Raw genomic sequence first — 11,834 nt, forward strand, 5'->3', positions numbered from 1 at the left:
GTCATGCGGACAATAGACAGTCGGACAACTTCCAGGCGGACAATTTCCATGCTTAATTCATTTGTGTCTTACAAAAGGCTATTCGTAATAAGCACTCCTTTACAAATTACTTGTTTGGATATCTGCAGTTTAAATAAGTGGTTCAAAGCCAAATCCTTGTTTAGAAATCTTAGTTGAGTCAGAATAAGTGCTATTATACAAAATTGCTCGTTTAGTTAATATTCTGTTACGTGTTTTTAAGCAAAATGCTTGTTCGTGAGCCTAGGATATACTTTAGTCCTTCATGGGTTCCATCTATTGTATTTCACACTTCCAGACTCTGGTAGTGAACACTTTTACTTATTTTCTACAGCCATTAAAAGTGAGCGTGGCAAATATATTGTAGTTGATAGTCTGCAGTACATGTACAATCAAAGTGGATACAATAGTGACAAATCTGTAATTTACTGGGAGTGTGCAAAGGGGAAACAACAATCGTGTACAGCACGATTACATGCAAAATCAAAAGCCGGAAACTACGAGATGATAAAAACTATCAACGAACATAATCATGAAACATCTAAAAGTACAGTTGGTGCCAAGCGTGCTGTTATAAAGCTAAAAGAAGATGTTGCCTCGAATAATTCATCTACAAGATCGTTAGTTGTAAGTTGTTTGTCGCCGTTGGACAGTTGCACGCGAGCTGAAGTACAAGACCTCCAACGTCTAAGTAGAAATATTCGTCGATGGAGGCAGCAAACTTTCAATGCTCCTGTAATCCCTATGGAAAGGGCAGAGTTCTGCATTCCAACAAATTTTCAACTTCTTTCATTTGGGGAAAAGTTTCTGCAGTATGATTCAGGAGCTGAAGACCATAATCGCATTCTGATATTTGCTACTGAAGTAGGGTTTGAACATTTAAGAAGGTACAGAAACTGGGCCGTTGATGGAACCTTTAAGGTGTCGCCAGCAATTCTTTATCAGCTTTTCATCACGCATGTCCAAGTAGATAAGTGTAGTTTTCCTCGTATATTTGCCCCTCTTCCTAACAAAACAGAGGAAACTTATAAAATGTTTAAAAAAAAAAAATCCAAGACTTCCTGCAACGAAATCCAACAACTATATTGAACAACTGCTTCTTCCACTTGAGAAATTACAAGAAAATTGGATTTGGGGTTTAAGGTTTGATACCTCAACGATAACGAATTTTGTCTTAAGATACGTTGTTTCTCTGTGCTTGCTTTTACCAATTGGTGATGTGCCTACAGGTTTTGAGGAACTTTCAGAGGATGACGATACCCCTGAAGAATTTTGGAGAGCAAAGATACCAAAAGGTTGATTTGAGTGAGAAAGTCCGGAGATTCATAGGAAAAAGTCCATGAGGTGACTGACAAAGAGAATCTCGAGGCGTGTGGAAAAATTATTTAATGGACTTCGTGACAAGGAGGGATTTTATCAAATGAAAATACCAAAGGTCTTAGCGCAGAACGTGGCTGGTAATGGAGAAATTTGTAAACTAAGTTTTTTCTATATCTGAGTTTTTGCGAGGGTACAAGATTTTGTGTACATCCACTGCATATGGACTGTAGTCAGGCTGTAAGTGTTATTGGTAATGAAAGGAAAGGAAAAACTCTAATATATTGGATAATGATATAAGAGGTACGAGGACTTGAAATAAATGTCTAAGTCTCAAAAAGTTGCTTCTAGGATCTATGAACTTCATTTTAAACTCTGCTGACATAAAGCAACATGTCTTTCAATATATTGTTTTATGTCTCGTAAAACGTACATGTCAATAAATAATGAAACTTTCGATTTCGAGTGAAGAAAAATATGATACAGAAACTGATAAATGCTAATTAAGAATCAGAAGTTCTTACAATCTGTATCCTTATTAAAACAATAAAGCTCTATTTCTTAAGAATCACTGCTATTATAGTACTCGTGTAGCTCACAGCAAGGATAATAGTAAGACAAAGAGCCGCTTTGTTTTATATTTGATGAAAACGGAATACAGTTTATGGGTTACACTGTCAACATGCAGCATAAAAATGCTATAGCAAGCGATTATTGTAATGTATTGCAACCGAAAATAGGAAAGAACTAAGGACTGATATACCAGCAACCCTAAATTGCTTTAGCATATAATATATTTCTTTACAAATATTCAGACACTTCAGAGAAAGCTCATCATTGATTGTATAGACATAATTACTGCTGATTGGTCCTTGGGCGAAGCCAGCACACCTTGAGAACTAATTGTTGATACTCTGCTCACCTCACAAGTCGGTGTCTTGGGACAACTGAAAGTAGTCATTTGCTCATATTAAAGAGAAAATATAATAATTAAACTTGGTCCTAAATGATATGGTAATCGTAACATATGTGAAAAGGCGTTGGGCATTTATACCTTGCACTGTGAACCTGTCCTTTTCGGAGCTAGGAACAAAAGTTGTCTTATCAGAGACTTTAGGGAAGTGAAATCTAGCCGTTAGAGGTAATCATAGACTTAACCTGGAATGTCTGGCTGGTGCAGAACAATGTGGCAATGAGAAGGTCATTGTTAAGATACTTTTTTTAAGCTAATCTCACTAGGCTGTTCCTAATATCGCAAGCTGAGCGGATTAGCCAGGTTTACTGTATACGGTATGTTGCATAAATATTGCGTGTACTTGGAATGCGTAGGAATCCTCAGGACATTCTTGGTGCAAGTTTATTGTACCTGAAGTTAGTTAGGCAGTTATAGCTTTCCATACACTAGAATACCGAGAGATTTAGTGTGAACTGGAAAGTGAGCTATTAGCCTTGAAGGTTTGTCAGATGAGCACGAATGAATGCCTTGTGAATATCTAACTGAACATTTATGTGAATCGGGGTGCAATGATAAGGCTACCTGGCATGAACTTAATTTTTATGAAACATCTCGAGCAAAGGCCATCAAGTGTTAATAGAATGTTCCTTTAGCCGTGAAAGTGCTCACTGAACATTTCACTGAAGGTTTTGGTCATATTTTCCACGGATTCAGACTAACCTGACCTCTATTCGTTGGGGATATGACATTGAATTTACGATATGCGTCTCCAATATAGGCTTATGTTACCTTGTTTTGTTGGACGGTCTTTCTAAAATTAGGATTTCGACTTTGATTTAGGTCGCTTACAATGCTAAACACAGCTACTCAAAACGAATATACATTGAGGGCTCACTAGACGCGGTCCATCTAATATCATTAGAGAGAGAAAGGACCCTGGCTATATTTATAATAAATCATTCTAAAAAAACTATCCAAAATTTTTTTAAATGAAAAATCAGCGACTCAATGTTTTCAAGAGGTTTTCTGACTTCCGTTCGTAATAGTACTAAGGTTCACGCACACACTCCTCTGGAACTAATTTCCGTGTGACTCTTCAGTAAACGCGTTTGCATAATAGGCGTCCCTGCCCCGATCGCTCTTTTTGTAGCCGAAGACGGCGTAGGCGACGAGGAAAACCGCCGAGACAATTGGATAAACGATGCGGCAGATGTAGTTCACTCTCACGGCTCGCATGCGGTTCAACACCGCCTGGTCGAACTTGTTCATCCTCATGAGGCCGTTGTTGGCGCTCTTTTTCGCCTTGATGTCGCCAACTTCCGTCTGAGAAAGAAGAAGAAAAAGAACTGGTCATTAGAAGAGATATAACCTGGGATGACACAGTGTCATGCTACCCAATACCACACGTCAAGCTTTCCAGTTTATTTTAAAATTAATGTTATTATTCATGGAACTAGCCCACAGGCGGCACTGACTGGAAGTTCAAACTTCCAAAGAATATGGTGTTCATTTGAAAGAAGTAACGGAAAGTAACATTAAATACAGAAAGAAGAGATCAGTTTTAAAAAATAAAAAATAGATTAACAAATTGATAAATAAGTAGATAAAAATGTAAGTGATTAAAATACAAGGAGGATTAGCTTCCTGTTGATTTACGAACGTAGGCACCAAGGTTAAGACCCTGTGATGTTGCTTGCTTTTCAGTTGTTTTTCCAATATATTTTTCTTTGCTAGCGTTTGATTTATTTTCTTATTGTCTATTTCTTATACCTCGCTCTGGTTTTTTTTTAAAGATACGAGCATTCTGGTCTGTGGAAACTTGTTCAACATAATATTGGTCTTTTTACCTTCTATCTTACGTAAGTTCTCGTTTTGAATATCAGCAATAATGGGAAAGACCACCTTAAGTCGCTGTGATATAAACATTGCAAAAGTATGATTTACTGCCCCTCAAGTGAACAAAGCAGGATAGAAAGGATCTCTTCTTAATGAACCCAGAGGTAAAGGCAACGCCAGAGCTTAGCATTCACCCCAAAAACTCTGAAATTTCTGTTAATGGAAACCGGTATTGTTGGATATCTTTTGGGTAACAAGAGCTGAACCATCGCGGCCATCTTTAGACCTTTTAATGCAGCAACCTAGTTTTGCATATGATATGACAGATCTGTTCACTTTTAAGGCGAAAGGATCTTTTGACTGCGATCCCAAATTCTGCCCGTCTCTTCTGATATATCCATTACAAAATGCACTGTGTTATGAGCAGTGATTACCAGATAGATCTCATAACAAGAGTGAAATGTCATCGGAATCCAGGCCTGGGTTGCTGATACCCACTTTCAGCCCGTGTGGTTGTTCAAAAGAGGATGGAAGAAGTTACACCTTCAGCCATTCTGTCCCCATTGTTTAAAGACGGTCAAAGACAATGACTTATAGTTCATGCAGATTCAACGACCTCACAAAGTATGCTCACATCTCTGTCCCCAACTGAAAAAGATCTGGTTAATACTTACAAGCAAATACTGGATCACAACAATGACGACACAGACTGCAAACAAGCTTATGACGCAGTAGACGAACCACACGTCAACCAATTTCAGGTAAGCTGTTCTCGGGATGGACGAGCTGACCTGAGATGTAGAAAAAGAAAGCGTTATGGGAAAGAGAGTGAGATCATTAATTCGTATTTGAACATCTTAATCATTGTTAACCTTAATCCAGTTTTGTCTGTTCAATCAGGTAAGGTGAAAATAGAAATACAACTGAAAAAACAGATCATAAGACGAAAGACTTTCATTTGACTGGAAATGTAAGGCAAATCGATGTTGTTACCACTTAAAAAATGAAGACTGCTGTTGAGAAGAATTGGATTTTTTCTGTAGCTCAAATATTTCTGCATTTTCAGAATTTAGTCTTTTGGCATTCACAAGAAACTAACTTCAAATTAATACTATACACGATTAATTGGGTTTGGCCGATAATCGATTTTACCGTTAAGGTATCTTTCGTTAAAAATAATGCCACTGCTACAACTGCCACTACTACTAGCAATAATTATCATTATTTGCTTCCTACATCTGAATCTCTCTTTACCTGAGAAAATAGCGTAGCTTCGACCAGAAGGCCAGTCAGTCCAACATTTATTCTCTCCTCAAAGGCAGTGAGTGGGTAGAAGAGTATGGAATAGACGATGATGACGATGATGAGCGTGGGAAGATAGGTCGAGAAGACGTAAAACGTGGAGAGGCTGTAAAAGGTGAGTTTCACTGCAAGGCCGCTGTAGTTGCCCTACGGGAAAGATTTCATCCTTTTGAAACTGTCAGAATTGAAGGTCAGAGCTGGATTAAACAACAAGGCTTTCATAACTAAATCTGTCTGATCTGAATAGACTTAAAAAAATCCTTAACCCATGTCTGAATCTGCTGGGTTAAAGAGAATGAAAGATCTGTGGGTCATAATTGATCTGTTTGAACGATTCAAAAGATTTAAAGACTCCTGAATCTGTCTAAGCTATAAACAGGACTTGAAGATACTCAGGTCACAAATGATTCTGTCTGAGGCTAATTTTGAAATTAGAAACAATCCTGGATCTATATCTATTTCAAAATCAGATTAGTTCTTTCTTGGTTCTTAACCTATCCCTTGACAAAACTGAAGTAGACAGGCCAACTGGAAGAATATGCAACTCTCTAACATCACTGGTAGAGGTAAATAATATTTGCGTGTATGATAATTACATCGTTCTTCCTTATCATAACCTCAGATTCCAGCTGGTATTCCAGTCCACGTCGGACTCCCAGGAAGTGCACTCCCCTCCCGTGAGGCTCCAGCATAACGTACTCCTTTGTCACCCCAGAAAGCATGGTAACCTAGAAATAGAAAAGTAAACTGGATGTTGCCAACTGTAGTCGTCAAACTGCTGAAGAGAGTCCCATTGGTGTTCATCAGAAGGAAGATTGTGAAGTAAAGAGAAAACAGGTAGGTCTGTCTCGGGCACAAGGGTTAGGTATGAAACAAGTGCTGTTGTAAGTGCCGAGCTTTTCTGCCGAACCCAGATTTAGCTGCCAGGCTCAGCAGCCAGTCACGGGGAAGCTTCAAGCCACGTGCTTATGCGTTACTGGCGTCAGCTGACATCAGATCTTGGCTGCATCAAGTGGTCGACCTACCTGTAACTAAATTTCCGCCCACATGGCATATCGAAAGTGGATTTGATCTCAAGAATAAATTACGGGCTGCTCTATGAGTAAAAGCCCTTGCTGGCATAAAGCTAGCTCATTAATAAACAACAAGAATAAATCATTTGACTGCAGGACATTTGTGTATCCTTACCTTACACTTACTACATGAATTTGTTTTTAAATGAAGAGGGGGCCAGAGGTCAGGGATGCTTGGACAAACAAATCTATCAAGTGTCTTGTGAAGGCTGGTCAAATTTATGAAGTCTGCGAACCTCTTTTGAGAAATAAAGTATGATACGTTATAAAAGATGCTTAATAGTGACCAACGTGTGAGATTGCCCATAATTACTTTGGGTATGTGAAGAAAACCAGAATGGAAGGTTGCTTAAGATAAAAATTAAATTCTTATTTAATACGTGACCCTTATTTCTTACGAAAGTATATATCATCTGTCATTAAATGTGATGAGAATAAGGACTTTTGGTCAAAGTGTTTGGTTAGTTTGCCATGGTTACACAAGTAAACACTCCCGTGTTTGGTGCAAATTCCTATACACAATGAGGTGCAGTTAAGCTACATTGATATTCATTGTTCATCTCTCGTAACTCACCATAGTGCAGATCTGAGTGTCAAATGGGAAAGCCTCTAGGTTGAACTGACATGGTGTATCTATGGTTAACTTTCTCTTCAATATAAGAGGATTATTCCGACCCTCAAACACCAAAGCTGGAAGATGATTAATTTCAAGATGTCTTAGTTTTCCAGTGCACGAGTCTTTAAAATATTTGTAAAGTTTTTCACAGTTTAAAAAACTGAAATAATTTTGACAATAGTAATAACGATAATAACCCTTTTCTTAAGCCAACTTCATTGAAATGGACTGCTAACTTACACCTGATGAGCTTTCCTAAAATAATTCCGATATTTCTCATTTGTTCTCTCCCATAGGCATTGATGAAAAAAGTCTGTGAGGAAAAAGTTATAGCAGGAACTACTTGTTCAAATATATTCCGGGAGTTGACAACTGAAGTCTTGCCTTAACCCTGGTACTCTAGAAGCAAATAATTACAACAATACAAGTCACATCGGTATGTATGTATGTATATATATATATATTATATATATATATATATATATATATATATATATATATATATATATATATATATATATACATACACACATATATACATATATAGGTACTGATGATAAGATCCTCTCCTGAGGTACCATCAGGACAGAGAGAATGTACCTGATACAGATGGATATGTCATTCTTGGTCTGCCGACTGGTCACTATCTCGGCCTGGGGGAAGATCAGTTCTTATTCCTTTGATGAAGTAACTAACATCCCTTGTGACACTAAATCCAAGTTTTTGGTCGATTCAAAAGGGAAGGTTGCTGTAATTACCAGAGCTAGTGCCAAATCTCTGTATACGAGTAGGAAACAAAAGGACTCCAACTATGTATTAAAGGTAGACTTCTCTTGCAGGATAAGTAAGACCTCAGCCTCGTCACATCTCGACACTGTTCCCGGATTTTGAAACTGACAATGATCTTGCTGCCTGCTGGGTTTGTAATCATATCAGTGTCCTTGGACACTGCACGAGGTCCTCCAAGCGGCGAGTATAGTGGTCAAAGCAATCTAGGCAATAGGACATTCTTAAATTTGGCACTTACTTCTGTACCAATGTGATGATTCTTAAAAGGCTATTTTTCATTATCTGCAACTGCATCAGGTGTGATGTTTTCTTGGATAATGTTGCAAAAGGCCTTTTTGTTTGTTTGTGGGAGGAGAATAGGTGATGTTCTTGCCCTTCTTCTACATCTCGATTCTGATCTTTGTCTTCAATATAACTTACTTCCAAAGTCTTCCTCGTTTGGTTTTGACATCTCATTATTGATCAACACCAGCGCTGGTCTATTGAGTTCTAAATGAATTGCCTTTCAGGGTTCTCCTTATTTAGGTACAAATCATACTAAATAGGCACTTTTTTAGAGAATTCACTCTCACTATTCATACCCAACCATAAGGGTAACCAGGTTCACAGTCCCCAGAAGCACAGGGGCAGCTAAATGCCTCCTGTAACAGTGTTCACAACCTCAGCTATCCTGTTGTTACTTTTGATGTTCTTGACAGGGTATCTCTGGATTTACTGGCACTTTGAGATTTCCTGAAGGATATTATCTAACTTCTCCATGTAAATATTAGTGGGGAGGAGGGCATAAGCCAAGGTCGTGTCCGCAAACCAGATGGTAACTCCCGCTCGCCCGCAGAGAGTTGGTGTTAACACTTATGGGCATCAGCTGTATTAGGAGGTGTAGTCTTGCAGTAACAGTGAAGGCCTTAAGTGTCCTTGTTCTTCAGTTTCTTCATTTTTGGGGGGATGATTCTCAGTCTTCAGCCTTTCCTTAGTTTTTTGTCACTTTAATGGTCTGACATCGTCAGTCCTTTAGTGAGGCTGGCCTGTCACCGTAATTTGAGCTTTTTGTAGTTCAGGCTAGTCAGCACTTTCAGGAAGTCTCTAGTTTCTTCCTGAAGCTAATCTCCATATCAGTAAGACCCTGGGAGAGTGGTATGAGGAGAGTAAACCTGGGACTTTAGACTTGCCAGAAGGGCGCAAAGATCACACTTCTACCAAGTTACCATGTCCTCCTCCTGCAAGCGGAATGAGTAGGCCCTTTGTTACCGCGCACGAGAAAACTTCACCCATGCAACGTCTCCTCTGTAGTAAGAAAGTGAGAGACCTCATTTTGAAGAACAGTGGTTTCATTCCTATACAGGTATGACCACCATACATGCCTCTAAGAGGGTCTCGAGCCGTTTCCATACGACTTTGTCGGACGTGCCAGCAGACTTTCAGGCAGCGGGTCACGGATAGATTCAAAATCCCAGAGCAGTGCCATGATATAACGGGACTGAAAATACTAGAGGTTTACATACCCTGCAAGAGAATCCCACCCTTAATATCACCAATGAAGCTCCTTTGCTTCCTACTCTTACACAGAGATTTGGCATGGGCAGGAGGAAACACCATAATTACTCCCCATGAACCCAATAAAACCCTGATGTCAGTGTTACAAGAGATGTTTATCAATCAACAAACCAGGAATACTGATACCTGGCAATACCAGGTACACCCTGTGGCCCAGGCTGATGCCTCAGGAGAGAGGCTTACTAACGATACTCATCCCCTTCTGACCAACTGTTGAATTCAGCTCAAAATCCTGTATGCCTTTTCAGCCATACAGTATATATATATATATATATATATATATATATATATATATATATATATATATATATATATATATATATATATATATATATATATATATATATAAAATATATACTGTATGGTTGAAAAAGGCATACAGGATTCTGAGCTGAATTCCTGTATGCTTTCGTTGTTTTGAGAATGTGTCTGCTGCAGTCAAGGCAAAAGTTCAGCTTAAAATTCCAGATTATATTCAGTTAGGTAGTTCCTGTCTTAACTTTCCCTCATACCGGACCTTTTCATCAGTGCCTGTTGGTGAGATTATCTCCAACCTTCAATGTTAAGGGGAAGTTCTGCCAGTGTAAGTTTACAGTACTTTAATAATAATAATAATAATAATAATAATAATAATAATAATAATAATAATAATAATAATAATAATAATAATAATAATAGCCTATTCAGTACTATATTTTTATCGAAAGGAAAATGAAATGAAATATTTCAAAAGGAAAGCATTCAGCTGCCTTACCTTCTTGCACGTTTTGACTATTGTCAGGCAACGGGTCCGACTGTCGATTTACCATAAGTGTTGATCTCCTAACCTCTACGTCACTCATAGCCTTCTCGTCTCCCAAGAATTCCACTTTTGGTAACCATGGGGTGACGTCTGCGATAGTATTCAGCTCGATATTTTTGTTAAGGTGCTGGAATTCCAACCGTTCATCAATCCACTCCATAATAACCTGTACCTCAGCCACAAATTTGAAGTTGGCTATGTCAATTTCTCGGATGGAAAGGATGTTCATGAGAAATAGGACATGCACAGGTTCGTCCTCCTCTCTTGATGGGGAATCCGAGGCGTCATAAGTACCAACCAGTTCTAGGAAGTTGCAATTAAGCTCGTCAGATCCATCTGGGCAGTCTGTTTCAAAATTACATCTCTCCTCAATGCCCACACAGGCTCCGTCATTGCAGGAAAACTGATTCGCACCACAAGATGTCAGAACAAGTGTCATATTAGGTTGACCACATCTGTCATTCTTGACAACCCAGGTGTTGAACCCTATTGGGTAGGATGTTGGTGAATCCATCTCCAGTGTTGCTTGAATATCAGGTTTGTCAAGTCGAAATAAAGTCCATGAACCGTAACTTGTGATACCAGTCTCTGGATCGGTAACACCGGGATTTTTCACAATTTGTGAGTAATAGACTCCAGAAAAAGAAATACTGTTATTTTCAAAGTTCAGGAAGTAATCGCTGTCAAATTCAGACTCCGGACAAAGTCCCCTAGCTCGGAGAACTTCCACTTTATTAAAGTGACAAATAGCACAACGCTCTTCATGACAGTTCTTTGAAAACCAGACGGCATGTCTTGAATCAACCGTGTCTTTACTGCCTACAAAGGATACACAGCTGGATGCTTGTGTGATGTTTATTCCAGATCCGTAAGAGAAACTGGTATATGACAATGGGGCATTTGTGATGTAATGACGCCATAGCTGAGTTTCTGGATCCCCTCTAACTCCAAGCCAAAACGCATCTATTGTACCCTCACCACATATTTTATCATAAGGTGCAACAACTTTGAATAGGGCTTGTGCGTCTGCTTTGTTGTAGGGTACAGACAGCGTTCCTCCAGATGTATGGCACACCAGGGCACCGGCCTTGAAAGTACGAATCTCTGGAAAAACAATCGTGAAGTCGTTGTCTTTACTGCAGAAGGCACCTTCATAGATTTGGGACAATTCTACATTTAAGAGTTCAAAGTCTTTCTCTAGGTCCTGAAAGCCAATCCTCGGCACAACATTGATGTGGATGCTGCATTCCGTATAAGATTTCATCACTGATTCTGGAAGGACGTAGTCATAAAATCTCAAGTCAGACAGATCAGCGTGGAGACTCTGGAGTTTGTTCAGCCCACCGTTGTAGATGTCCTGATCTTGGCCCATCAGTAGCATACCGCCTTCACGCACAATGTAATCAGCATTTTCACTTATTTTTATCTTGCCAGATGATGTGGATCCATCACTGGATAAGCGCCACTTTTTGTCGTCCAGATCGAGAGCCACACACACTGAGAGCCACTGTTTTAAGTCTATGGCTATGGGTAGTTCTTCATAGACAGGGGTCTTGCAGCAGGCGAGGATGA

General features: G+C 39.1%; 1 protein-coding gene across 1 annotated transcript in view; it reads right to left on the reverse strand.

Moving 5' to 3' along the window:
- Positions 1–1,959: 1,959 nt before the first annotated feature.
- Positions 1,960–11,834, reverse strand: part of LOC136852478 (uncharacterized) — a 16,909-nt gene continuing 7,034 nt past the window's right edge. The window contains exons 3-8 of the mRNA XM_067127127.1: positions 10,215–11,834; positions 7,076–7,191; positions 6,025–6,156; positions 5,381–5,575; positions 4,801–4,917; positions 1,960–3,613 (exon numbers count right to left, since the gene is read on the reverse strand). The exon at positions 10,215–11,834 is cut by the window's right edge and continues 24 nt beyond it. Of these exons, the coding sequence (XP_066983228.1) occupies positions 3,368–3,613; positions 4,801–4,917; positions 5,381–5,575; positions 6,025–6,156; positions 7,076–7,191; positions 10,215–11,834 (2,426 nt within the window). The 3' untranslated portion in view covers positions 1,960–3,367. The remainder of the gene's footprint in view (positions 3,614–4,800; positions 4,918–5,380; positions 5,576–6,024; positions 6,157–7,075; positions 7,192–10,214) is intronic.

The sequence above is a fragment of the Macrobrachium rosenbergii genome, chromosome 25, assembly GCF_040412425.1.
Source record: "Macrobrachium rosenbergii isolate ZJJX-2024 chromosome 25, ASM4041242v1, whole genome shotgun sequence".
NCBI lineage: Eukaryota > Metazoa > Arthropoda > Malacostraca > Decapoda > Palaemonidae > Macrobrachium > Macrobrachium rosenbergii.